This window comes from Pelodiscus sinensis, chromosome 2, assembly GCF_052426305.1.
Source record: "Pelodiscus sinensis isolate ZL-2025 chromosome 2, ASM5242630v1, whole genome shotgun sequence".
In the NCBI taxonomy this organism is placed as follows: domain Eukaryota; kingdom Metazoa; phylum Chordata; order Testudines; family Trionychidae; genus Pelodiscus; species Pelodiscus sinensis.
Window position 1 is genome coordinate 172,865,956 of NC_143053.1, and position 26,944 is coordinate 172,892,899.

General features: G+C 42.6%; 1 protein-coding gene across 2 annotated transcripts in view; it reads left to right on the forward strand.

Moving 5' to 3' along the window:
* Positions 1–26,944, forward strand: part of DPY19L1 (dpy-19 like C-mannosyltransferase 1) — a 124,178-nt gene that overhangs the window by 78,937 nt on the left and 18,297 nt on the right. For both annotated transcript variants that reach the window (XM_006124053.4, XM_006124052.4), the window contains 8 exons: positions 11,479–11,565; positions 12,486–12,545; positions 14,123–14,203; positions 16,229–16,330; positions 18,232–18,303; positions 19,055–19,104; positions 21,899–21,923; positions 24,363–24,482. In XM_006124053.4, coding sequence (XP_006124115.3) covers positions 11,479–11,565; positions 12,486–12,545; positions 14,123–14,203; positions 16,229–16,330; positions 18,232–18,303; positions 19,055–19,104; positions 21,899–21,923; positions 24,363–24,482 — 597 coding nt within the window. The remainder of the gene's footprint in view (positions 1–11,478; positions 11,566–12,485; positions 12,546–14,122; positions 14,204–16,228; positions 16,331–18,231; positions 18,304–19,054; positions 19,105–21,898; positions 21,924–24,362; positions 24,483–26,944) is intronic.

Here is a 26,944-nt window from a genome sequence, read left to right on the forward strand (position 1 = left end):
CATACCGTCAGTGGCAAGGGACTGTGCCCCGTCCACGGTGTCCACTGTCTCCGGGCACCAAGCGCCCCTGTCGGCATTGCTGTCATGACTCCCTCCCTCGCTCCAGAGGACTGCTACTATAGATGCCGCTAGAGTCCTTCAGGCTTTGGTGCCAGAGCCACTTCCACACACGGTGGTGCCTGTCCAGCCTTCTCCTCAACCGGGCCCTATGCTGGATCCGGTGCCGATTCAGGAGTCGTCGTCGTCTCCTGATGAGGCCTTAGTGGATCCCGCACCGGGGATGCCGACCATGGATGCTCGATCGCATCAGGATTTGCTCTGGCGACTGGCCTCCAACCTGTGTGTCCCAGTGGAGCCAGAAGTAGAGGACACGGATCCGATGATAGACAACCTGTCCGACGATGAGCTCACCCCTTTGGCTTTGCCACTGAACAAAACTGTAGCTAAGATCACTAACGCCCTGTGGCAGACCTCAGCTTCCTTAACACCTACCTTAAAGGGAGTCGAGAGGCGCTATTATGTCCCGCAGTTGGGGCACGAGCACCTATATTCCCAGCCTGTCCTGGGGTCCTTGGTCGTCCAAGCCGTGGCCCAGAAGTAGAGGCTTCCACGGCTGGGGCCGTCCCCAAAGGCTAGGGAGCCCAAACGCCTCAATTTAATGGGGCATAAGGTGTATGCCACCGGTGGGGTGGAACTCCGTATTGCTAACTAGCAGGTAATGCTGAGTCAATACGCCTATAACACATGGCAGGCGATGGATAAGTTCAAAGATAAGCTCCCCACTGAGTCGCGTCAAGAGTTTGGGGCTGTGACCATAGAGGGAAGAACTATCGCCTGCACGGCTCCTCAGGCTTCCCTGGATGTTGTTGACTGCAGCCCGTATCATGGCATCGGGTGTAGTTATGTGCCATGGTGCCTGGCTGCAGGTGTCTGGAATACCTCCTGATGTCCAGACTAATATTCAGGACCTGCCCTTTGACGGCAAAGCATTGTTCTCTGGGCCTACTGACTCGAGGCTGCACACGCTCAAGGACACAGTCTGCTCTCCGGTCCTTGGGGATCCATACACCGGCTCTTCAGCGATATCAGGTTCCTTACAGACAATAGGGGAGAACGCAGTCCCAGGTCCCTCGTGGGGATTACTGGAGATGCCGTCCTCGTGCTCCCAGTGGGGGTGTGAGGGTGGCTCTGGCCTCGTCTTCGGCCAGAGCTTGTTGTTGCCGCCCAAGAGGGGACAACCCCCGTGGGGTTGGTCAGGGCCCCTCTCAACAGTCCAAGCACCCGTTTTGACGGTCCTCTAGAGTGTTGCGCACCAGTTTCCCCCCCTGACTCCATGTTTGGGGCCAGGTTATCCCACTTTGCCTGTGCCTGGGCAGAAATCACCACCAATGCTTGGGTTCTGAGACTAGTCAGGGATGGCTATACTATCCTTTTCCTGGGCTCGGCCACTTCCAACCTGCCCGCCCCGTCGCTTTTCAGGGACACCTCTCACGAAGGAATTCTCCGCCAGGAGGTGTTAGCGCTCCTCCAAAAGAGCGTGGTAGAAAGGGTCCCTTCACACTTAAGGGGCAAGGGGTTTTATTCCCGGTATTTTATTGTCCCAAAGCCTAAGGGTGGGGTTCGTCCCATTCTAGACCTCAGGGACCTCAACAAGACAGTGGTGAAATCCAAATTCAGAATGGTAACCCTGGCCTCTGTTATCCCGGTATTACAGTTAGGAGACTGGTACACAACTCTCGATCTCAAGGACTCTTACTTCCATGTGGCAGTAAGACCCAGCCACAGGAGGTTTCTCCGCTTTTTAGTGTCCCGCTGTCACTTCCAGTTTACGGTGCTCTCCTTTGGACTTCCAACAGCACCCAGGGTCTTCACAAAATGCATGTTGGTCGTAGCAGCATTCCTCCGCAAAAAGAGGGTACACGTCTTTCCGTACCTAGACGACTGGCTAATTCGTGGTCGATCCTACGAACAAGTGGTGGCTCATGTTTCCCTTACAAGGACTCTCTTCTAAAGACTAGGTCTCATGCTGAACAAGGAAAAGTCATCGTTGACTCCCTCTCAGCGCCTAGAATTCGTGGGGGCTCTCTTGGACGCCATGGTGGCGAGAGCATTCCTCTCCAGGAACAGATTTCTGTCCATAGTGGAGCTGGTCTCCAAGTTAACCCAGTTCCCCATTACAACCGCCCGAGTCTGCTCAAGACGGCTGGGACACATGGCGGCATGCACTTATGTGGTATGCCATGCTCAACTGAGGCTCAGATTGCTGCAGGTCTGGTTAGCGAAGGCGTTCAACCAGTCCAGGGGACTCTGGGACATGGTTCTCATGGTGCCTCCAGCGGTATTTGCCTTCTTACTGTGGTGGACTCAGGAAGCTGTGGTGTGCAGCGGGGTTCTGTTTACTGTACTTCCCCCCTCGGTGACACTGGTCACAGACGCTTCAGACCTGGGTTGAGGAGCGCACCTGGGGCATCCCAGGACCCAGGGCTTGTGGTCCCCTGCAGAGCAGGCCCTACATATAATCTCTGGGAGCTCAGGGCAGTCAGAAGAGCTTGCGAGACCTTCCTGACAAAGCTGTCGTGCCACTCAATCCTGGCACACCTGGACAACACGGCGGCTGTGTTCTACATCAACAGGCAGGGGGGAGCCTGGTCTCCTCCCCTCTGTCAGGAGACTTTGTGACTGTGGGACCTGTGCGTAGTGCACAATATATTTTTGCAGGCGGAATACCTGCCAGGTTGCAAAAACGTGCTTGCCGATGCTCTGAGCAGGTCCTTCGGAGCCCACGAATGGTTCCTCAAGGATTCGGCCCTTCATCAGGGCTTCCACAGGTGGGGTTGTCCTCTAGTAGACCTGTTTGCCTCGGCACACAACACCAAGTGCCAGAGTTACTGCTCCCTGTTGAGGCTGGGGGACTACTCCAGGGGAGATGCCATGACCGTGCTGTGGTCAGCAGGCATCCTCTATGCATTCCCACCGTTTCCCCTAATTCCCAGGGGTCTGACCAAGGTCAAGACCTTCAGGTCCACAGTCATCCTGATAGCTCCTCGGTGGCTTCAGGTTCCCTATTCTGGTGGATATGCTCAGCGAGGAGCCTATAATGCTCCCACCAGTTCGGGATCTCCTGACCCAGCCTTGGGACGGGGGGCTCATGGTTCACCTGAATCTCAGCTCTCTCCATCTGACGGCCTGGTTTATCTGTGGTTGACGCAACCAGAAAGGAAATGTTCCCAGAAGGTGTAGATGGTGCTCTTAGGTTGTAGGAAGCCATCTACCAGGCGATCCTATGCAACCAAGTGGCGGCGGTTCTTCTCTTGGGCATCCAGAAGAGGGGTGTACCCATCCTGTGCACCTGTCCCGTCCATTCTGGACTATCTTTTTGAACTCAGGTCCGGTGGGCTCTCTACCTCTTCTATCAAAGTCCATGTGGCATCACTCTCCGCCTTCCATGTTGGATTGGTGGGAGTCTCACTATTCTCTGACCCTGTGGTCAAAAGGTTCCTTAAGAGTTTGGATAAGTTCTACCCCTCAGTTAGACCCCCTCTCCCCGCTTGGGACCTTAACCTTGTGTTGTCTAGACTTGCGTTGCCCCCCCCCCCCCCCGAGCCACTGGCCACGTGCTCTTTGAAGCACCTCTCTATGAAGGTTGTGTTCATTGTAGACATTACATCGGCTCGCAGGGTCTCCGAGCTGAGGGCGCTAACTGTAAACCCTCCCTACCTAGTGTTCTCGGAGAATAATGTGAGGCTCCATCCTCACCCAGCTTTTCTCCCCAAGGTGGTGTCACCGTTCCATCTGTCCCAAGAAATTTACCTCCCGTTTTTCTTTCCAAAGCCCCATGCCTCTCCTAGGGAGCAAGTGTTCCACTCTCTAGATGCTAGGCAGGCGATAGCCTTCTATGTCGCTAGAACGAAACCCTTTTGTAAGTCCACACAACTGTTTGTTGCTTTCGTGGACAGAATGAAAGGGCTCCCTATCTCGACACAGAGGTTGTCCAGTTGGGTTGCAGGGTGTATGAGGGAGTGTTATGTCCTAGCTGGGAAGGTCCCGCCCCGGGTTATAGCACATTCCACCAGGGCGCAGGCATCCTCTGTAGCTTTTGTGGCGCAGGTTCCAATTACTGAAATCTGCAGGGCAGCCACATGGTCATCAGTGCATACCTTTACGGCGCACTATGCGCTGACACGGCAGGCCAGGGAGGACGCAGGGTTGGGCTCTGCGGTCCTCAGCTTCGTGTTGTAAATGTATTTGTTTTTAATCTGTACCACATTGCACTTTTTTTCAACAGTTCTCTGTGTTCTGTTACTTGAATAAATATATTTGGATTGTTCGACTTTCGTGAACTTCTCTTTCTGGGTGCTCCGACCCCTCCTCCGTGAAGTGGGGTTGGCTTGGAAGTCACCTGATTAGAATGGACATGAGCAACCACTCGAAGAAGAAAAGAACGGTTAATTACCTGTAACTGTTGTTCTTCGAGATGTGTTGCTCATGTCCATTCGATTCCCCCTCTACCTCTCCTTCGTCAGAACATCCGGCAAGAAGGAGCTGAGGTGTGGGAGCGCTGGCAGGAGTACTTATGCTCCACCATAGTGGCGCCACTCCAGGGGGCGCCCTGCGGGCGCTACGGGTACCATTAAGGAAAACGCTCCAGAGAAGCAATGCACACGGAGTGCGCACCTGATTCAAATGGACATGAGCAACACATCTCGAAGAACAACAGTTATAGGTAAGTAACCATTCTTTTCCCATTTTCTTTGCTGCCTCCAAAATTTTGTTTTTTTCTTATTCTGAGGAGTCCAACTTTTTTTCTTAAATCTGCAATGCTGAGCAACATGGGTTTTAAAAGGTGGCTCTCTTCAAAGAGTCATAGGTCCCTTTCTCGTTACATGGACAAAGAGTTTTCTCTATGCATTTCCATCAAACCCGTTGCTTTTAAAGGTTCTCAGGATCAGGCACAATAAAACCAGGGTCATTTTGATTACATCAACTTGGTCAAGACAAGTTTTGTTACCTTATTGAACTCAACCTCTGCCCTATTTGGCACCTCCACATCAGTTCTTGACTGTTTAAGAATATGGGTTGAACTCTTCATCCCAGTCTGAATGTTCTGCAGCACCAAGCATGGCTCCTCATTGATTTTCAGGATTAGATGCATCCTGTCCAGTGTGAATATAACATGCTGTTAAACAGCAGGATGAAATCTATAAAATAAATCTGTTTATCTCCAGAAATGAAGATATCATCTTTGGTGTAACCACTGTTATTTTTTTTAGCTGCCCGTTCATCTCTTTCCACACTCTTAGATTGACAATTGGAATTGAAAACATAAGGTCTCTGAATTCCATCAAGATTAATTTAGAATTAATGACACCTTTCCTGTCACCAGTAGATAGTTTCTAAGCTTTCACACATCTGACCACAACAAGGTTATACAGATTAATGACCCTACTTTGGGATTTCAACATGGTTTTTCATTATCCCATGAAACCACTTTTTGAGCCATTAGCTATATGCTATGGTACATTTGTCCATGAAGACAGTCTTTTTGATGACCTTCATTTCTGCACAAAGGGATAGAGAGATTGGGGCTTTAATGGCAGGTTCTCCATTGACTATGTTCTCCAAGAAAAAGGTTTTAACAACTCCCTGCAAATTTTTTACCAGAGTTTTCTTCTGTTTCATATTAATCAGACTCTTCACTTTCCAGTTTTTCTTTCTTAAGCTGCTTTATTCTACACAGGAAGTGATCATTCATATGCTAATGTTGAGAGGGAACTGGCCTTTTTCTTGAGCAGAACTAGAACATTCAGGAAGTTCCTATGACTTTTGGTTTGTATTGAGGATAGGGCTAGGGTATACACCATCTTCCACAGAGACTCTCTTGCTGTAATCAGATTTACAGAGTTCTGCGACTTGGTCCTCACCCACAACTACTTCTGATTTGGAGACAATTTGTATCTTCTTCTTTGAGTGGTCCCCATGAATGCTCCACTCTAGGTGTCAGGCTTGTCCTGGTGCCACTGGTCGAAGGATTTTTATAGCCGTAGTTGACTGGACCACGCATGCGCGGTAGCACCACGCACCGTTTGCACCCTTTCCAATGTCGCGCGATCTGGCCCCTTGCCAGTACCTCTCAACCGTCCTCGGTTGCTGGCGGAGCTCCATTTTTCTCCTCAGAGAGAAGGCCATTTTCTGGAAAGAAAGTTGTAAATTTGTTAGTCTTAGTTTTTTTAGGTAGGTAGAGTTGTTCTCGTTATATTGTTTAAAAAAAAGAATTTTTATATAAGATCCTTGAGTTTGTCAGCGGTTACTTTAGTTATTGTTAGCTAAGGTAGGTTGTTTAATTGGCATCCCATTTGGACCTGGGCCAATATGCCTGGTTCTCCAGGTTTTAAAAAAATGTTCCCTTTGTAGGGAAGCGTTGCTGGCCTCAGATGGCCATGCCACATGTATATGCTGCCTCGGGGAGTCACATGTTCCCCAAAAGTGTGCCCACTGCTCCAAACTCACCGCGAGAGAATGTATATTTCCCATATCAAAGATAGTATGGTTAACAATTCCAGAGATGCCAACAATGTCCATTTGATCAAACGCATCCTAAACAATGACCGCAACGAAGGCGTCCTCAACCATCCTGTGTGACCAACCCACTGTCTTCCAAGCAACAAGTTTGACTATTCCATCGAGGGCATGCACACACCAATAGCTGTCATAAACACCACGGGCACCACCCCCATATTTCACCATTGTGTACGGCCCTTCTACAACCAATGGGCCAAGATAACGTCCGACAAATGGGTATTGGAGGTTGTACAAACAGGATTCACCATTCTCTCTACCTCTCTTCCCCCCACCAGTCCACCAGCCTCGTTCCTCTTCAGGGACCCATCTCACAAGGACCTCTTACAACAGGAAGCTTATCGCCTTCTTGCCATCGGGGTGATAGAGAGGGTCCTAGACCAGTTCAAAAGAAGAGGGTTCTATTCGTTTTACTTCCTAACGCAAAAGGAAACGGGGGGTAGGGGGGATTGGAGACCCATCCTTGACCTACGACAGTTGAATTCGTTACCTTTGAAAACAACTATTCAAGATGGTGACACTGACCACTATAATCCCGTCTCTCGACAACAATTGGTTTGCAGCCCTCGACTTACAGGATGCTTATTTTCACATCACTGTTCATCCCACGCACAGACGATTCCTGCACTTCGTAATAAACAACGAACATTTCCAATATTACATTTTACCGTTCGGCCTGGCTTCAGCTCCCAGGGTCTTTTCAAAAACTCTCATTGTCATTGCGATGCATCTGCGCCGTTGAGCAGTCGTCATATTTCCCTATCTCAACAACTGTTTAATCAAGGGTGCAACGCAACAAGAGACTGAGCACATGGTGGCCATTGTCAGAAAGACATTCGACTCCCTCGGCCTCATAGTGAATGAACAAAAGTCGACACTAACTCCAACGCAAACCATAAAATTTATGGGAGCCATTCTCGACTCCCTTGCGGCAAGGGCATACCTACCATAGGACAGGTCCCAGGCAATCCAAAACCTGGTGAACGTACTAGACAAAGCTCCAACAATCTCAATACACACCTGTATACGGCTTCTAGGCCTCATGGCCACTACTACCTTTGTTGTTCCTCACGCATGGCTGCATTTACGGAGTCTGCAACACTGGCTGGCAAGTGTATATACGCCTGCAACAGCATCACCATAACAGCATCTTACTTACCTGGCATCACCAATGTCATTGCAGACTCTCTCAGCAGACAGTTTCCCCTAGATCACGAGTGGGAAATAAGAACAGATATACTACAATGAGTTTTTCAGAGATGAGGAACACCCTTGGTAGATATGTTCACCACCATCAACAATGCGAAATGTCCCCTGTTTTGCTCCAGAGCAGGCATTGGAAAGGGTTCTCTCGGCAATGCTCTTCTAACCCACTGAAAGAGGATGCTGACATTGGAGAAAATCAGAATGGAAGCAGCAATGGTCATCCTGATAGCCCCGGCTTGGCCGAGACAAGCATGGTATCCGTTTTTGCACAGAATGTCACTACTGCCACCTTGGCCTCTCCCGCCTTATCCAGATCTTCTCTCACAGGAGCAAGGCTCTCTGGGTATGTCTACACTACCACTCTAGTTTGAACTAGTGTGGTTAATGTAGGCAACCGGAGTTGCAAATGAAGCCCGGGATTTGAATTTCCCGGGCTTCATTTGCATATTGCCGGGCGCCGCCATTTTTAAATGTCCGCTAGTTCGGACTCCGTGCCCGCGGCTACACGCGGCACGAACTAGGTAGTTCGGATTAAGCTTCCTATTCCAAACTACCGTTACTCCTTGTGGAACGAGGTGTACCGGTAGTTTGGAATAGGAAGCCTAATCCGAACTACCTAGTTCATGCCGCGTGTAGCCGCGGGCACGGAGTCCGAACTAGCGGACATTTAAAAATGGCGGCGCCCGGCAATATGCAAATGAAGCCCGGGAAATTCAAATCCCGGGCTTCATTTGCAACTCCGGTTGCCTACATTAACCACCCTAGTTCGAACTAGGGTGGTAGTGTAGACATACCCTCTCCTACATCCCAGATTGGATGCATTACACTTGACGGCATGGCTGCTAACTGGCTCAGAAGGGAAGAGACCCTCGGTTGTGAACAGTCAAAACGATACTGCTACACAGCAGAAAGTCGTCTACACGGAATACTTACCTTGCAAAGTGGCATAGATACTCCCAATGGTGCCTTTGGAATGACATCCAGCCGCTTGTCTCGCCTCTACATCAGAGCCTCGATTATGCTGTTTACTTGCAGAATACGGGTCTTTCCCTAGCGTCCCTGAAAGTACATTTGGCAGCCATTAGTGCTTTCCATTGTCCCATAGATGGTTCCTCAGTATTTACTCATCAAATGATGGACAAATTTCCACTACCCTATACTAGAAACCTACCGACCACTGCACTTACCTTCCTGCCTCTAGCTTCCATCCCAGACACATTTCTCAATCTATTGTATACAGCCAAGCCCTGAGATACAACCCGATTTGCTCCAATCCCACAAACAGAGACAAACACCTACAGGATCTATATAGAGCATTCTTAAAACTGAAATACCTACCTGAAGAAGTGGAAAAAACAGAGAGAGAGCGCCAAAAAAGTACCCAGACATAAACTACTTCAAGACATAACTCAAAAGAGATAACAGAATTCTACTTGTCATCACCTAAAGTTCTCAATTTAAAGCCCTCCAACACATTATCCAAAATCTACAGCCTAGCTTGGAAAATGACCCCTCATTCTGAGGCCCTGGGGGAAAGGCCAATTCTCGCTTACAAACAACCACCTAACCTCAAACAAATTCTTTCTAATAACCATGCAACTCACTTCCATCATAATCATCCAGGAATCCACCATCCCTGCAATCTTCCCCAGTGCCAGTTCTGTCTACACCTCTACACAAGTGATTTAATCACTGGACCCAACCACATCAGCCATCAAATCAGACACTCATTTAACTGCACATCCACTAATGTGATCTATGCAATCAAATGCTAGCAATGCCCCACTGCAATGTATATTGGCCAAATTGGACAGTCTCTACGGGAAAGAATTAATGAACACAAATCAGATATCTGAAAAGGCAATACACAAAAACCTGTTGGAGAACACTTTAATCTTCCTGGACACTCATTAATGGATCTCCAAGTTGACATTTTGTTTTAGACCAATTCCACAGGCCAGATAGACAGAGAAGGGTTGGAACTTAACTTCATTTACAAGTTGAATTCTTATGCAAATGGTATGAACCCAGATATTGGATGGCCCACACATTATCTTCCATATCTTAATGACTTAATCAATTAAACAAACAACGAAGGTGCTAATGGTTCTTGATGTCTGTGTAGAATCTGATGTTGGTCATCTTTCTTTCCAAGTGCAAACTAATGGTTATCAGCCTTTTGTAACTATTTAGTCTTTAAGGTGCTACTAGACTATTTGTTTTTAAGTTTTTCCTGTTACAGACAAACTCAGCTATCCTTCTGAAGCTTATCTACTCACTGACTCTTTTTTCTTCCTCCCCTCAATTTTTTTCTTTCTCCTCCATCCCCTTCCCTCTTTCCCTTATTTATTCTTGGATCTGAACTTCCAATACTCCTGACATCTGAGGAAGTGTGTTGTGCCCATGAAAGCTCGTACCATCTACATGTTTTATTAGTCTTTAAGGTGCTACTAGACTGTTTGTTGTTTTTTCGTCTACTAATAGTTTGTCTATGACCCTACTTAAGAGCATTCCATTTCCTGAGATCTTCAAAGCTGCAATATGAAGGTTAGTGTGTGGTGTGTGTGTGTGTGTGTGTGTGTGTGTGTGTGTGTGTGTTTAGTTATGCTTTTGTTCATGTTGGTAGATCAGGTGCTATAGTAAACAATACCTTTCTCTCTTCAATGCTGGACTCTAGTCTAAACTTCCCATTTCTTGGACTTAAGGAGCCACTTGAAAGGGAGCACCCACAGGGACAATGCTCAAAGAAAGATTAATTGTTACTCTGTTTGTTTGTGCAGAAACTGGAGTTCTTCAAGATGTGTGTCTCTGTAGGTGCTCCACTATCTGCCCTCCTTCCCCTTTGTTTTGGAGTTTCCTCAGTGGGACTTTGCAGTAGAGAAGGAACTTGTAAAGTCCTATATAGTAGTTCTCCTGTAAAGTCCTATGTAGCCTCCATTTGGGGAATAAGCATGAGTAGTGCACCATATGCCTGCCAAACAGGCACTGCTGTCAGAAATCTCTGATCAAAGGTGCAGGATCTATGCACATCTCAAGTGGAGTACCCAGAGGTGGACACATCACAAAGAACTCCAGTTATTATGCAAGATAACCACTGCTTTTTTTTTTCTCCTCAACATTTCATTACTGCTTTGTCCCCAGAATTCTGAGAAACTGACTCAGCATATAAGTGACCTAGTAAAATAACTTGAAAGAATGAATGAAATATCAGGAATAGCTTTACAAAATGAAAAAAAATATTACTATGGGGTCAAAATATATGGTTATTAAATCTTGTAGTCATATAGGCTGTATTGATTTAAGTTACTTACATCATCATAGTCATTCATGTTTACTATCATTTTAAACCTTTATTACTAACACTCCTGTCTTCTGAAGAAGTGGGCTGCACCCACGAAAGCTCATGATACCATCTACATTTTTTGTTCGTCTTTAAAGTGCTACCAGACTATTTGTTGTTTACGTTTTTCCTGTTACAGACTAACTTGGCTATGCCTCTGAAATTTTCTCAATACAGTTCTGTAAGTTGGGTCTGTAGTTTAAAGTTGATGCATAGTGTATACATATTGATCTCATATTTAAAGAGAACCATGGTATTGCTATCAGTTATCAATATTTATAATATATATGTATTTAAGAGACTGACTTGATGGTTTAGGATGGTATTCAGAGGTGTTTTGTATTTTCTTATTTCAGGCATCTCTTGCACTGTGTTTCATTTTGATGTTTGGCAACTCAATGCTATTGACATCATATTATGCTGCTTCTTTAGCAGTTATCTGGGTAAGTTTTAGAAGGACTTATTTGAGATGCTTAGCAATATACTTCTTCACTATTATCTGTAGATTAGACTGTTAAATGGAGAATTGCAACTACTCTATAGAGTAAGAAATGATGATACTTCCTTGCGATTAATAAGGCTAGTCTTGCGAGATGTTTGGGAAATGGTGAAATGTTAATGAAGTAGACCCATCTAAGCTGTGACACAAGAGAAGCTGCATATGGATTTACACTTTTTTCATGTGTAAGGCTAAAACAATTGTTTTACAGCATCCTAGAAGTTATTAATGTGCTGGCAAATTTTGTAGAACATCTGCCATATGAGAGGTGTAGGTGAGTCATTTTAAAGTCGAAGCAGTTAAAGCTGTAGCTTAAGTAAGTTTCTGTTTGACGCTTAAGTAGTACAGAAAATAATATAGAGTCTTAAAATATGCATGTTTTTTTCAAAACTGCAAATAGTGTAGAAAAGAATGGTTACTAACATAAACAACAACTAATCACAAATTAGAAGTCAATATGCAAACAGTCCATTCTCTCAGGAAAGTTTGTCATTCAGTATCCAGCACCTTCATCACCCCTGTTTTTCACAGAAAAAACTTAGTTAAGCAAATCATATACTTGATTGATATACTTGATTGAGGAATCTCACCTAACAGAAGGAAGAGTGGTTCTAATTCATTGTATAGAAAATGGAATAATAAGGACATCAGTGCTTTAGTCTGTCTGATCATCATGAAATTGCAATAAGTGATTTGTTGCATGATATTCACTCATATAATGTATAGGTTACACGGGTTTGAACGAGACTTTTTAGTTTATATGTGAAATGTAAAGCTGTAAAGAAAGAATACCTTTTTTTCATGTGTTACTGGAGTATGATTGGAAATATAAATACGTTTATTAATTTTTAATTATTATTTTAGGCTATTCTTGTATTGAGTCCAAAATTTCTGAAAAAGGGTAGAAAAGAAGTCAGCTTATGGGTAAGGATTGATATTTCATTAGAATTTATCAGAAAAGAACTACCACTTACTGGTCAGCCAAATCAGGAAATTTTCCATGTGCTCCTAATGCAGTGAAGATGTGAAAACTGATAGTTTCAAGTAATATTTTAAATATCACTATTTCAGAATTGACTAATATCCCACAAGGAAAACTGAAACACAAAGGAATAAACTTTAAAAGTAGTTGTAGCCAAAATTGCTGTGTTTTTTAACTAATAATTCTTTAAGTATGAAATCTTTTAGTCCAATTTTATCATAAAAATTGCACTGCTTAAACAAGACTTATTCCCAGGATGTTTCCAGAGAACAAAATTGCAAAATAATTCAATGTCTTATTTTTAAAAGCAAATTGTATGCACTTTTGTTTTAGAAATTCTGGGTGATATTGACCATGTGAATTTAGACTCAGAAACAAATATGAACAGCAAATTTCTCTACAGCGTCGAAAAATATGATTGTAGTACAAATTCACCATCATGGAGAGAATACCAGTAGAAAAATATGATTAAATATTGGATCTCACCAGTGTTGCAAAACAAAATCAACTCAGTACATTTTTGGAAGGAATACCATGATATGGGGGATAATTTGCACGTCTTATTCCTAAATTTAAAGGATGCTGATTAGCTAAAAAAATTAATGCAAATTTCTGTTACTTTGTGGTTAGAAAAAGTCTCTATTTGTGGAAATTTTAATTTAATTTCTTGTTACTATAGCCAATACATGTATTTCATCCTTCTGGTTGGGAAAAATAACATAATTAAAATAAATGTGAAGTGATACATACATGGGTATGTCTACACAGCAGGGCTAAAATTGAATTAAACTACACAAATTCAGCTTTGTCAATTGCATAGCTTAAGTTGAAATAGCTTAATTTGGCTTTTGGCACTGTCTACACAGCAGGTAGTCGAAGGAAGAACACTCTACCTTCGACTTCCCTTACTCATGAAATGAGGGTTACCATGAGTCAGAGTAAGAAGAACTCCAGCTCGACATTAATTTGAAATAAAGGCTTGTAGTGTAGACATACACTGTTATTTCGGAATAACTTCTGAAATAACACTGCTATGTAGATGTACCGTAAATTAGATTAACTGAACTATTTCAGGAAAGATGACCAAAATGGGTTATATCAATTTAAAAATTATAATATGGACACTTCAACTTACAACTAATCTGCTAACTGTTGTGATTTGTTTTATAAAAAGAAGCTAAAAGTAAGATTCTGGAAAGCTAATTTCTGCTGATTGAAAACTTGCTGTGACATTGTTTCAAAGCTCTAGAAAAGAAGAATAGTGATAGAAGGGAGTCTTAATTCTAATGATTGGAGCAATGTGCATAAATCAGTACTAGATATTTCCATTACAGTAGGAAATTTTTTAATATTACTACTGTGTCCTAGAATTATTGAAGTGTACTGTGACTGTCTGTTCTGTTATTCTTGACACTTTCCTGACACACGAGAACTTTTTCCACTAACTGCAAAATTCCTGTATGCTTTTTCCCCCCTCTTGTTTTACTCTTTCAGTCTCAATGTAGCCTTTATTTTGTAGGCCATTGAAGGAATTGCTTGCGTATTTGGGACAGTGACCTTGAAATATTTGACATCCCTTATATTCAGAGTCACCGATGATGTAAGTACTTATTTTTAAAATTTAGTCATAGTTAAAAGTATTATTTTAGACAATTAAGTTGCTTCATTTCTTATTTAAATCCTTTACAATAGTTTTTCTTCTTTTAGAAATAAAATATTTTAACTGCACAATATTGATGATGAAGGTTAATTTATTATTCCATCTTCTTTATAAATAAAATGAACTTAAAAGTTAAATCAAATCAATAAATAAATGTTGTTACTTTTTATCAAGCCAATACATTGTTCCCAGAAAATGAGTTAGTGGGAAAAGTGGAACTTTGCTCAGATCTTTTAACTGATCACCGTTGTTATAGGAGTATGCATTTCTTCTTTGGGTGATGTCACTGTGGGTGCTCCACTGTAGGTGATGGGCCTTCCCTGGAGCTGCAGGATTGGAGACTTTTTTTCATAGCAGTCAGCAGTTGGGCCATGCATGCGCAGTAAGCATCTCACACTGCTGGCGGTTTGACAGTTGAGCGTGGCCTGACTCCCTCCCCTCAGTTGCTCTTCTACCGCCCTCGGTCACAGACGGAGCTCCCCTGCTGCTTCAGGAACTTCTCTCCTCACAGGAAAATTCTCACTCTCTTCGCCACCTTTTGACCTCATTCACTTACAGATCATCTTGTTATATTCTTTGCACTTTAAAAAAAAAAAAAATACTGGGGGAACAAGCTGTTCCCTTTGTGCTAGCAGCTTCAGCGGCAGTGGCGCTTCTCTGTCCCAGCTGGCTGCACTCTTTTAAAAAAACAAAAAATAAAAAACCAGCCGATGAAGAAAGAAAGGTGGGGGGAAAATAAAGACTTAATAAAATGGCAGTCTTTATACACGAGCTTGCCGATAGTTGAAATAAGAATCCTCCCTCAGTTCCGGGCACCAAGAGCTTCCAATATGACTGGCTCGCAGGGGTTTAAGAAATGCCACAACTGCAATGAATCCATACCAACTTCTGATGGTCATAGCTGCAGTATTAGATGTCTTGGGGAGTCACACACCCCACAAAAATGTGAACACAGTAGAATCTTGTCAGCCAGGGCAAGAAAAGATCCGGAGCTGAGGCTCCCAATCCCCTGTGGAGAAGGCTTTACAGCCGACAGGACAGCTCTTATTAAATCAAACAGCAGACCCTTCCAAACGCAGATCAGCCTCTCCGATGCCTCAGGGACATCAAAGGACCTGTCAGATCCTTACTGCTTATCCTTCCCCCAGAATGACCAGGGGAGATATGGTGGCCATTTCTAGCTCTGCCTCAGTGGCACTCGCTCCAGCACTGAGCATGAACACAGCAACCACATGCTCATCCTCTGCACTGGGGAAAGCGCACAGACAAACCCGGGCACTGAAGCAAGCGCCTACATGTGCGGCACCGGTGAATGGAGTGTAGCCAGCCACAAAAAAGCCCCATAGTAAGTTCGAATTAGCGCTGTAGTGTAGACATACCCTCATTTACCTTATGTCTATGCAAAGGCCATCTTAAAAAAGGTACTTACCATTGGAATGTGGTTCTCGTGACTGTATTGCTGCTGCATGTTGTTTTATCGATCGACCTCCACTGCCTTCCTTTGACTTCAGCTCCTAAGAACTCTGAGGTGACTGGGGTTGCATGATTTTCTCATAAGCCTTGCTCTTAATGTTTCATGCTGCAGAAAGTACATGTGTAGCCCCAACATTAAATGTATTCCATGATGTTCTAAAGTTCACTGGTACCACATGGGGACAGAAGATAGGGACCACGTATCCCCTAAGTTGGAACATGCAAAGCAGAGGCTCTTGATGAACCATAGTTACTTGGTAACTAACTTTTTACTTGTAATGTTCTGTTGTTTGTATTTTAGCAAACCTAAGAATTTTGTACCTGAAGGTTTCATGTAAAACATCAAAGTAATGACTTGGTACATTTACGCTTATGCTACAAATAAATACTTTGTTGAACTAAATATGAAAGTTTATGAAAAAAGAACTTTGTTGCAGAATGTGGTATCAATTCCTCATTTACTGATAGTTTTTGCTTTATATTTCCTATCAGGCACATATAAGTAGCTTGCTAAAATCAAAATTTATTGGCTACAAGGATTTTGATACTCTAATGTACACCTGTGCTGCAGAGTTTGATTTCATGGAAAAAGAGGTAATTCACAAATCTTGACTTACAAAAGAGAGAACTTCTTTCTTTTACCTCAACTGTGATTGTTTGTTTTTACCAACAAATCTGAGAGGTATTTACTGTCATTGTAAGAACTTTGTCTCAACGTTCAAGAGGATCTATAGGCCCAATGACAGTATTTTTGTTTGTCGGTTCAACGTCATTGTAGATTTTTGTGAAGTTAGAAATAGAAATAGTATGATTTCAGACTTGAAGGAGCTCTTAGATTTGGAGGAGAGAGTAAGTGCTGTGTAGGAGCAGAGTCTTTGATGCTACTTGTTATTTGTAATTAGCAATCACTAACAAAAATGTTGAAGGGTTGAAAAGTAGAAGACACCCATATACCAAAGTCCGGTCTCTTGTGGCTTGTGCAAAGAATCACTTTGGCTGGATGAGTAAGAATGTTTTTAAGGCCAGTAAACTTGTCTTGGAGCAGTCGTAAATTATGGATGTTAAAGGTATTGGTGAGTTTTTTAAGTGATCTACAATTTAGTTCTAGCCTTATGACAAAGATCTAAAGAAAATAAACTGGAGATAAGATTGAAGCCTCCAAGAAGATTCTAAAGAAGAGAGAATAATTTGTGAAGGGGAGCCACTTCACACATTTCTGAAGTAGTTGTGGGTCACCTCGGTAGGGGTGGGGCCTCGGGCAGAAGGGGCAGGGCCAGGAGGCTTCCCGTGCTCCCTCCCCGCTCAGACTCTGATTTGGCCTGGGTGTAGGGGAAGCACTTAAAGTTTTTGCTCCCACCCCCAGATCCTAGAGAAAACTGTCAGCTTCCCTGTCCCCAGGTCTCAGTTGCCTGAGGGTGGGGGAGTGGCAGAGTGGCTGCGAGCTGGATCATTTGGCTTGGTGGGCCACAGAGGTTGTCTTGCCAACCTGTGGGGTAAGGGATTCAGGTCCAGGAGGGGCTGGTAGGGAGTTTGGATGAACAAGGCAGTTGTGACCTGGGGTACAGGATTGGGGTGCAAGGGTTTGGGTTGTGACCTAAGGCAAGAGGGGGTTGTGATCTAGGGTAGGGATGCAGGAGGTGATGCAAGGGTTTGGGTTGTGGCTTAGGCAGGAGCGGATTGTGATCTGGGGCAGAGGATGGGATACAGGGTCCGGGAGAGAGGATATAGGAAGAGGGCAAGAGGGTTTGGTTTATGTGGGGTAGAGGTAGTGGGGGAGAGGGGCAAGAGCTGGGGAGGAGGAATGAAGGGGTTGGAATGCCAAGGCAGAATTACCAGTCAGATTCCTGGCCAGCAGCCCAGGTTTTTGCCTGGGAAATGAACTGTCCCTGGCCCGCACAGACTTCTTCACAGAGCACATGGCCCTGCAGAGCCTGAGGGGAAGAGGGAGTGGTGCTTCACGTGCTGCTTGTTTTTCAAACAGGCGCTTCCATTGGACAGGGATTGTGCTGGGGCGGGAGCAGCCATGAAGCACTGCTCCCCTTCCCCTCTGGCTCACCATTTGTGGAACACAAATGGCTTGCTGCCACTTTTCTGAGCTGCTTGGGGGGCAAGACAAGCAGTGCTACATCCACGGACTGGATCTGGTGACTTGGCAGGTCGGATCTGGCCTGTGGAGAGTGTTTTGCCCCGGCCTGTTCTAAAAGCAATTATAAAGTAGAAATTGAAAATTCATGTAATGTTAATATTAGTTCTTCTATGTGTAAGGACGGATACATTTATAAATACTGCATCAGTATTCTAAATACTAATTATGTAATTGCATTGAGCTTGAATTGAATTTGAATATCCTTTCAGTTCCCCTTGTTTTTCCGCTGATGAAATTAAATCTACCCCGAGGAAAAATATTTCAGGTATAGACCATGGTAGCTTTCAGAGTAAGAATGGTAGTACATAAAGCTAAACTTGAAGGAAATAAAAGGTTTTTTCCATTTCAGACTCCAGTGAGATACACAAAGACATTACTACTTCCAGTTATTGTGATGGTTTTTGGTGTAATCATCATGAAGGTAAGTGATTCATTTAATGAATTAACTATTTTCTGTTTTGATGGTGTACTGAAGAGGGCAGTAAGTTTGTTGGAACTGAAGAAAAGCTAGCTAAATTAAAGTAGAAATGATAGCCATATTTTTTGTTTTTTTGGAAGAAATGCTGTATTGTCTCCTGCATGATATAGTCCATGGACCTGATCCTGCGCCAGCTGAAGTCAATACTAAAACTTGCATTTTGCTTTATAAAAATCAGGTGTAAAAAATACCTATTTTAAAATTAATGGCTAGTTATAAACCATTTAATATATATTTAGGACTAATTTTCCTCCCCTAAATGCCCTCCTTCTCTCCCCATGATGGTGTGGGATTTGTATAGTTGGATGGGGTGAAAGTTATTTCTAATTGTCCTGGTCAATTAGAATATTTTATTCTAATTTATGTAAAAATGAAATTTTAATAAAATGTATAGTAGTATCACTTTGCATCTATTCTGTAGCTGATTGACAGACTATATAATTATTTTTGTTATTTTATATAGCATTAATATATAAAGCATTGCAATTTAATCCATTCAAAAGCGGACAGGCTAGGTGCAGGCTACTTGCCTAATTCTTTGTATATCTAAAACATAATGAATGAAAACTGGCTTTAGTATTTTAGTTTTACCATCTCAAGCTCTTAATTTAATTTTGGAATTTTAAAATGTTCAGAAATGTTTTGGAAAGATACTAATTTGTCCATACTTCATTAACTTTCATTGTGTTCACAGGCAGTTAAATATATTGTGTGGATTTTATCTCAGAAAGACCTGTATGAAAGGTATGGATTGTATTTGATATGTTAAATTTTATGATAATCTTTGAGTGGCTCTGCATATTCCTTCTTATAAGTATTGTGCTATCTTGTGGTGCCTAACTGTAGAACCTTCCCCAGTTGTGGTGGTCCTACCACTTCTCTGAAAGTTCTGCAGTCTAGGCCATTTAAGGATGTGCAGTGCCCTCTATCGTCTTAGTCCCTTTTAACCATGTGCCTGCAAATGAACCATTCCAGGCCCTGCAGAACTGGCATTTTTCTCCATGAGTGTTTGTTTAATATTTTAGTGATATGTGTAGGTAAGTAGTTAATTTGTTAGAATCTTGGTTCCAGGTTATGGTGGAACTGAAGAGAATGAAGCCGAGATTCAAGAAATACATGCCCTGCTGTTATTTCAGCATTGGAAGTTAGGTGCCTGATGTTCCCGGAAGAGTGCCGTTCTCCTTCTAGGGGTTAAATCTGCCAGACTTTTACACTCTGAACTTGCCAGAGGCAGAATAGAGTCCAGGTGCTTCTCTCTAAGGCTAAGCCCTGTGGATCTGGACAGTTATTAGATCCAAGAGGTCAGTTTCAGCTCCTGTGACTTCCATGAAAGCAGTTGAATGGTTAAAGGAAGTCAGAACCAGTGTTGGGTCTGGCTTTGGTTGTCTCTGCTCCAGCTGGCAGGTCCTCAAAGACGCCTATGTCGGAACTAAGGATCATGCTATTAGTTCTGACGGTTTTGGTTCCAAAAAGGAATAGCTCTAGGGATAAGACAGACACTGTTAGCAGTGCCAGATCATGTGCCTCAAATTTATCAGTGCCATCTGATTCTAAGGGTACGTCTAGACTACCGCGTTTTGTCGACGGAAGTTTTGTCGACAGATACTGTCGACAAAACTTCCGTCGACAATTTGCGTCCAGACACATGGAGTTCTATCGACAAAGCAAGCCGCTTTGTCGACAGAACTCCGTAGTCTGGACGCAACGTTACAGGCAATAACACCTTCTGTCGACAGAACTCTGTCGACAGAAGGTGTTTTGCCTCGTAAAATGAGGTATACCAGCGTCGACAAAACCGCGGAGTTCTGTCGACGTTATGTCGACAGAACTCCGCGGTAGTGTAGACGCTGGTATTGTTTTGTCGACAAAAGTCCACTTTTGTCGACAAAACTAGGTAGTCTAGACACACCCTAACACAGTCTCTGTAGCTCCAAAATAAAAGTTTATCTTAGTCTGAGCTTCAAGAGCCAAGAGAAGGGATTTGAAGCTTGTGTCAGATTGATCCCATGTAAGTCTTTGGGTCCAGCTTTAATCCCAATTCCAGGTCTGTTTTCAGTTCCAAAGATTAACTGTGATGTGCACCATATAGCTTCTGATAGTTGCTCAGATCTGTATGACAAAACAGACAGGCTTTATCAGTTCTGAGATCTGCATCTTCGTCACCTGACTGAAGGAGAAGAGCAGAGGAAGTTGTTAGTCTGTTTCATGAGCATTAATAGCTCTTCCTTCTAATACTCCCACAGAGTTTCTATGAAGATCTTTCTCTCCACTCGTTTCTGGACTCCCTCTGGATCAGTTATCTCCAGTATGTTCTGTCATGGTTTCAAGGCCAGATTTGAGTCTAAGTTGCTAGAGAGCTGGGCCGTTCTGGGCTTTTATGGCATTACTGGAGGCTACTATAGAAATGTCTTCATCAATATGAAAGACTAGTCATGGAGCAATTTTTCAGAATGGATCATATTTTGGAATGTAATATAATTTCCCTCGACTCATTGCATATTTTGTCAACGTATCTCAAGTGATTATAATAAATTTCTGTTTTCAGTTGAAATTTGCTAACCATATCAGTAGCAGCAGATTGTGTGCCCATTGTTTGTATATAGAGATCCTTAAAAGATGGCTCTTCGTGAGCACCGGCTCCTGCCTGGCACATCTGTTAACTGTGTACATGTTTACATGTTCACATCCCTTGAAAATACCTGGATTATTTGTATTTTACATTAAGGATCACATGGATTGTATGGTGTTTTTCCAGAATTATTACAGATGGATTAAACAATGTATCGCTGAAGGTTATATTGTAGCAGAAATGTTTGTACCTACCATCACATTCCATGAGAGCTATGGCAGCTTCTCCTGCTTGCCTTATACATTCAACTACACTATTATGTTTTTTCATCTTTATTTCCATATATGCTCACCTTAGTTCGGGTGGTCTTTATCAGATTTTTAACAAATATGAAACTCCTCAGATTGACGATCATTTTCTCACAAGAATCTTGCAAAGACGTGAAGCATACATGCATTAGTTTTTTGGAGACCGATTTACAGTAATTTCAATACCGAAGTTAAGGTTCTCTAGAAATACTTTTTAAAGGTCTAAATAAGCTTCATAAGTTGTTGTAAAAACAATGTTTTGTTCACAAGGTTTCCTCCTAAAGACCAAGAAAAAATACACGTTGTGGTTAAGTAAATGGTTGACTTGTTTAATATTACTAGTAGGACATATTCTGAGTACTTACCTTTTATTAGAAGTTTTTATCTGTGTCCAAACAGCTACTCAGATGTAAAGATTGTTTGTAGAAGTAATTCAAGTATTAGAACACATTTTCCTTATTGGACAAAAGTCAAAACATAAATATGGGATTAAACTATGCATCCACCTTGTAAAGAGCTTTGAAATCTGTGGGTGAAAAATAGCCATGTAAGTGATAAATTTATATTAGATTATTTTATTCATGAAATAAGTGGTCTTCTATAGGATATATCAATGATTTTGTGCTAAATAATTGTTTCTCTGTGCTTTCTCTTTTTCCAGAGAGGATAATTTTAACCATGGTGAGGTAAGATTTACATCTTTATGATTTCATGTGTTACTCTTTAATTTGAATAAGTACAGTTATAGCTTTAATATAATTTAAATGAGAATTACTTTTGTATGACAGTTCTCAAAAGTAGGATTTTTTTTTTCTAATTTCACACTTCTTGGTCAGTGTCATCAGAATAACTTCTTTAAAATAACAAATACGAAACATCTCCCTTTTGGGGAAAACTCTGATGCTTTGTCTTTATTATATAAATAAAACATTGTGGATTTCACATTTCATTTTTTTTCTTGATTTAGTTGAAGACTACTTCCAACTAAGTACTGTTTGTGTGAGGTAGTTAAGGTTATTGCTTTACTTTCTGCCCTTTTTTCAGTTACTCCGAGTGTTTTGTTAATGTGTCAGTTTTTCTGTATTTGGTTAATTTTTTTCCCTCCATTTTAATGTCAAAAAGTCAGCTTCACCTAATATGACATATGCTTGATGACAGGTGGAGTCATCAAAGTTGAGGTAGACAAGATTATATCTTGGCATTCAATTCCCTAATTAAAATTAATCAGTCTAGGAGTTCCATTGAAAGACTATGGTGAATGCTTAATTTCTACTGACTTGAGGAAGTCTAGACTTAAGTTCAAAATCCTTCCATGTTTCCTACAATTAGAAACTAATTTGAGTCAGAGGGTTAACACGGAGAACATAGTTTCCAATAAGTCTACAATCCTTGGACAATTGCTTCCAATTGGAGGAAGGAATCTTTCCATGCCAAAAAAAAAAAAAAAAAAGCTTCCTAATGAGCCATCCAGTTATTTATTTTCCTGATTTATTAGGGCATTGTTCTATTTTGCTCTTTAGAAACATAACTCATCCAAAATGTTACAATGGGTATTTGAAATAGGTAGAAACATTGATTAGAATGGCTGCATTTTTAGCACAAATTCTCCTCAGGTAAAGTGTGTCTCATGTTAGATGCATCAAGAGATAACTATTGAGTCCAGCATCAGTACTTTGAACTTATTGATATTTAATTTTAAGAGTATTAGAGCAGTATCTTAGAAATATATGCAAATTAGAAGACTTACCCAGAGTTGCCCAGGTCCTTTAGGGCAGGGTGTTGGCGGTGTGGACGGTGCAGGAGTTAGAGCAGAGCCTTGGAGATGAGTGGGGGAGCAGGAGGCTGGAGAGCATAGGGGGTGCGAGAGTGAGGATTGGGGGGTGAGGAGGGACACGGGGCGCGGGGTCTTCTCTCCTCTTCCAGGTTCCCCCAGCCAGCAGACTCTTCTCCTCCCCACACCCAACCCCCACACACACTGGTGCTCTGATCAAGGGTCAGGAGGAGGGGGGAGAGGAGGAGGATTTGTTGCAGGTGTGCTACCTACTCAGTCTGATAGCAGGCAAGATGATAGAGCAATGCCCCACCTCCTGTTCAGTCACCCCAGAAACAGTGCAACCCCTCCACTGGTCACTCTGCAGTATAGCTCTCCCCTGTGTGCTCACTGCTCCCAGTGGCCACTCTCAGTATCTTGTCCCTTCTCTCTGTTTCCTTTCCTTTCCATGTTAAGGAAAACAGTCCCATGCCTGGCACTTCCTGTTTTCTTGGTACACGCAAACCCTGATCTTGCTTTAAGTTAGGAGAAGAGGGAGCTGCCAAATTTGGTGGCCCTAGCTCTTACTATTTAGGAGTAGTTATTGAACAAATGGACAAATCTCAGATATATATGAATGAGAGAGAGACTGTCCTTGTCCCTGGGTTCACCATTTAATAATGGTGATAATTTGCCATGCCTTTCATCTCTGGGTCACTAAATCTTTTAGATACGTTAAATAACTAATTCTTTTTCTCAAGTGATATATGAGATAGTCTTGCAGGGAATCCTAGATCCATCATTTACTGCTTGTCTTGCAGCTCGGCCTCCTGCATATCCAGCCATGTATCCAGCTATTCCTTCTATGTAGATTTTCCCACTTGTTTGTATTTTCTATCTGCATGTAAAAACAAAACTAAAAACCTCGCAACCCCCAGGGAAGAACAACAAAACCATAAGAACATAAGAATGGCTGTACTGGGTCAGACCAAAGGTCCATCTAGCCCAGTAGCCTGTCTGCTGACAGTGGCCAGCTCCAGGTGCCCCAGAGGGAGTGGACCAAAGACAATGATCAAGCGATTTGTCTCGTGCCATCCACCTCCAGCCTCTGACAAACAGAGGCCAGGGACACCATTTCTATCCCCTGGCTAATAGCTTTTTATGGACCTAACCTCCATGAAATTATCTAGCTTCTCTTTAACTTCTCTTTAACCAACTTATTTTTTTCATTGTTTGAATTTGGAAGATGATTTTACTTTGGCAATAAATAAATAAACTCTTAAATAGTTTATTAAACTCTTGTATTTTTCAAAGATTTGTTCTGAATATCAAATGATCAACATTTTAGCTTATGCATTTATATATTTTTTGGCAGCTGATATATCATGCATTGCAGCTATTGGCATTTACTGTACTTGGCATCCTAATTATGAGACTGAAACTATTTCTGACTCCTCACATGTGCATTATGGCTTCTTTGGTTTGTTCAAAACAGGTAAGATATATTTTAATCCTTCAATTCTCTCAAGCCTTAATATTACTGTAACACATTGTTCTCTGGTTATCCAAAATTATATAAATTGCTCTATTATTCATAATTGCTGAATATTTTAATGATAATATGTATTAGAAGATTTACTCATTGTTGCTTGGGTCCTTCAGGGCAGGAGTCTGGCAGCTCTGCACAGGGAGTCCAGGGAGGGAGCACCACCTCCATCTCCTGACTCAACTCATCAGTCTACCCAGCCTACCTGGGCTATGGAGGGATGCAACTAAAAATATAACTCAAAGAGGAGACTCAGCTCAAAATGTTTGAAAACCATTCAGGGTTCAGGCAGGAAGTTAGCTAAGGGCTTTGTACAGTTGAGATTAGGGGGGTTTGCTATGGGCTGTGTGTGGGTGGGAGTCTTTGAATGCGGGTCCAGCTTCAGTAGGGGTTTGGGTGTTGGGGCTCCCAGACATTCCTGGCTTGCTGGGAGGCCTGCGGGCTTCAACTCTGCACCACTCCCAGCTTTGGGGATGGTGGACACCTGCCAGCTTTTGCCCCGTGCCACTTCTGGTTTCTGGGTGGAGTGTTCTGCTGGCTTCAACCCCATTGAGGGAAGGCACTGGGGTTTGGGACAACAGGTTTCAGCACCAGGACATTGCAGACACCCAGGAAGGACTTGCTAGACTTTCATTTGAGAACCACTGCTATGGTATCCAACTACACTGGCTTTACATATGAGGCCTGGATATTTCCAGTATGTACCCTGTTTTCATTTGCTTTATAACTTTGCCAAATTTTAACTGTTGAGAGGAAATTTTCTATGCCAGATTGTCTCAGGCTGTTTAATTTTTTTCATCTAAACAGTGCAACTGTTTCCATGAGAAAAGCTAGAGGGGAAATACATTTTGCCCATATTAAAATTTTGTGACAAGTTGTTACACAGTCATGCATTGAAGCAGGGCATTGAAATGTCAGTTTTTCAGGGAGCAGATAGCCCTTTAGTTGATAGATGGAGAGGCACCATGGGGAGCCCCTGCGGTATGGGGCTGGCAGCAGGGTGGGGAGCCCAGGTCTGGGGAGTCCCATAGCCTAGAGTGGGGCTGGCAGCCAACAGAGAAGCGTTGTCCTCCTCTGGTCCGGCAAACTCTCTGGTTTGGGACTACTCAGGTCCCAAGGGTGCTGGACTAGGGAGGTCCAACCTGTAGTCTCAAATTGGACACCCAAAATGAGTGCAAGTTTTAATCTTAATTTGACTGTCACCCTGCTCTTCGTCTGTCAAGTGTACTGGCAACTTGAAAACATAGATATTTGTGAGTAATTTTTTAGTTTCATGCTTGGGGAATGTATGGGAGAAAAGACCAAGGAGTTATTTATGTTAAGATTACAAAAACATTTGTATAGACTCATATTCCCCCATTTTCCCCATAACTTTAAAATGGAAACAAAATTCATGTCCTGAGATTTTTTTTATAATTTTTTAAATTCTGCAAGTTCTTGGTGTGTTAAATTAACAAACTTCCATTAACGTTCTCAAAATAGACATTCTAAAGTTGTTTCTTCATCAGTCTCTACATTAGTAATACAAATGGCATGTACTGTTATTTGACATAAAAGTTGCCCTTTGAACCAGGAAATCAATCAAATAAACTTAGTCTTTTGTTCTCTCTCTCCATGTTTCTGTTGTATCCATCACTGTGAACTGTAGGCACTGATTTAAAAATTATTCACAATAAATTCTGTATAAAATAGGCATACATTCTTCTTCCTTAATCCCTTATTTTAGTTGATTTCCATTATTCATGAGAATGCTGTTGAGCTATTCTTCAGCAAACTGTCTTAAGAAGTTTGCCCTGTAGCTGTTAATACACCTACCAAAGAGCTGTCAGTTGCTAAAACAGATCAGCAGTTAAATTAATGGGTTAATAACATGTTATATTTATATGAAATGACATTTTAATTTTTGGAGGCTAGTCTTACTATATTTTAGAAATGTATGTCTGTCTGTCTGATTTTATTTGTTCAAGAACTTCTCTTAAATGATAAGAGTGAGGACCATCAGCAGGAAGTAAGGTGGAGAAAGGAAAGGAATAGCTATTTACTATATATTTCATTAAGTGTGTCTATTTATCTGTGCGTCCCCCAACCAGAGGATATGCACCCCTCCCTTGACTGTGCCTGCTGCAGCAGCTATGAAGAGGCACTTCTCACCTGGCCCCAATCTGCTATGGTGAGAAAGGTTTGGGGTTATCCTCTTTCCCCAGGGTAGTCCTCATCCCCAGCTCCATCCCAGAACAATGTTTTAAATTAAGTAAAACCAAAAATTATTTGAGTTAAGGACCTGAGCAATGCCAGGTCAATCTTCTAGTAGAATTATAAATGTCCATAGAATGGTTGTGTGGTATTCTGGCATTTAGACGTTGAGCTGCTTACTTTTGTTCTCTATTGTAACCATGGTCCTCTCAGAGCAG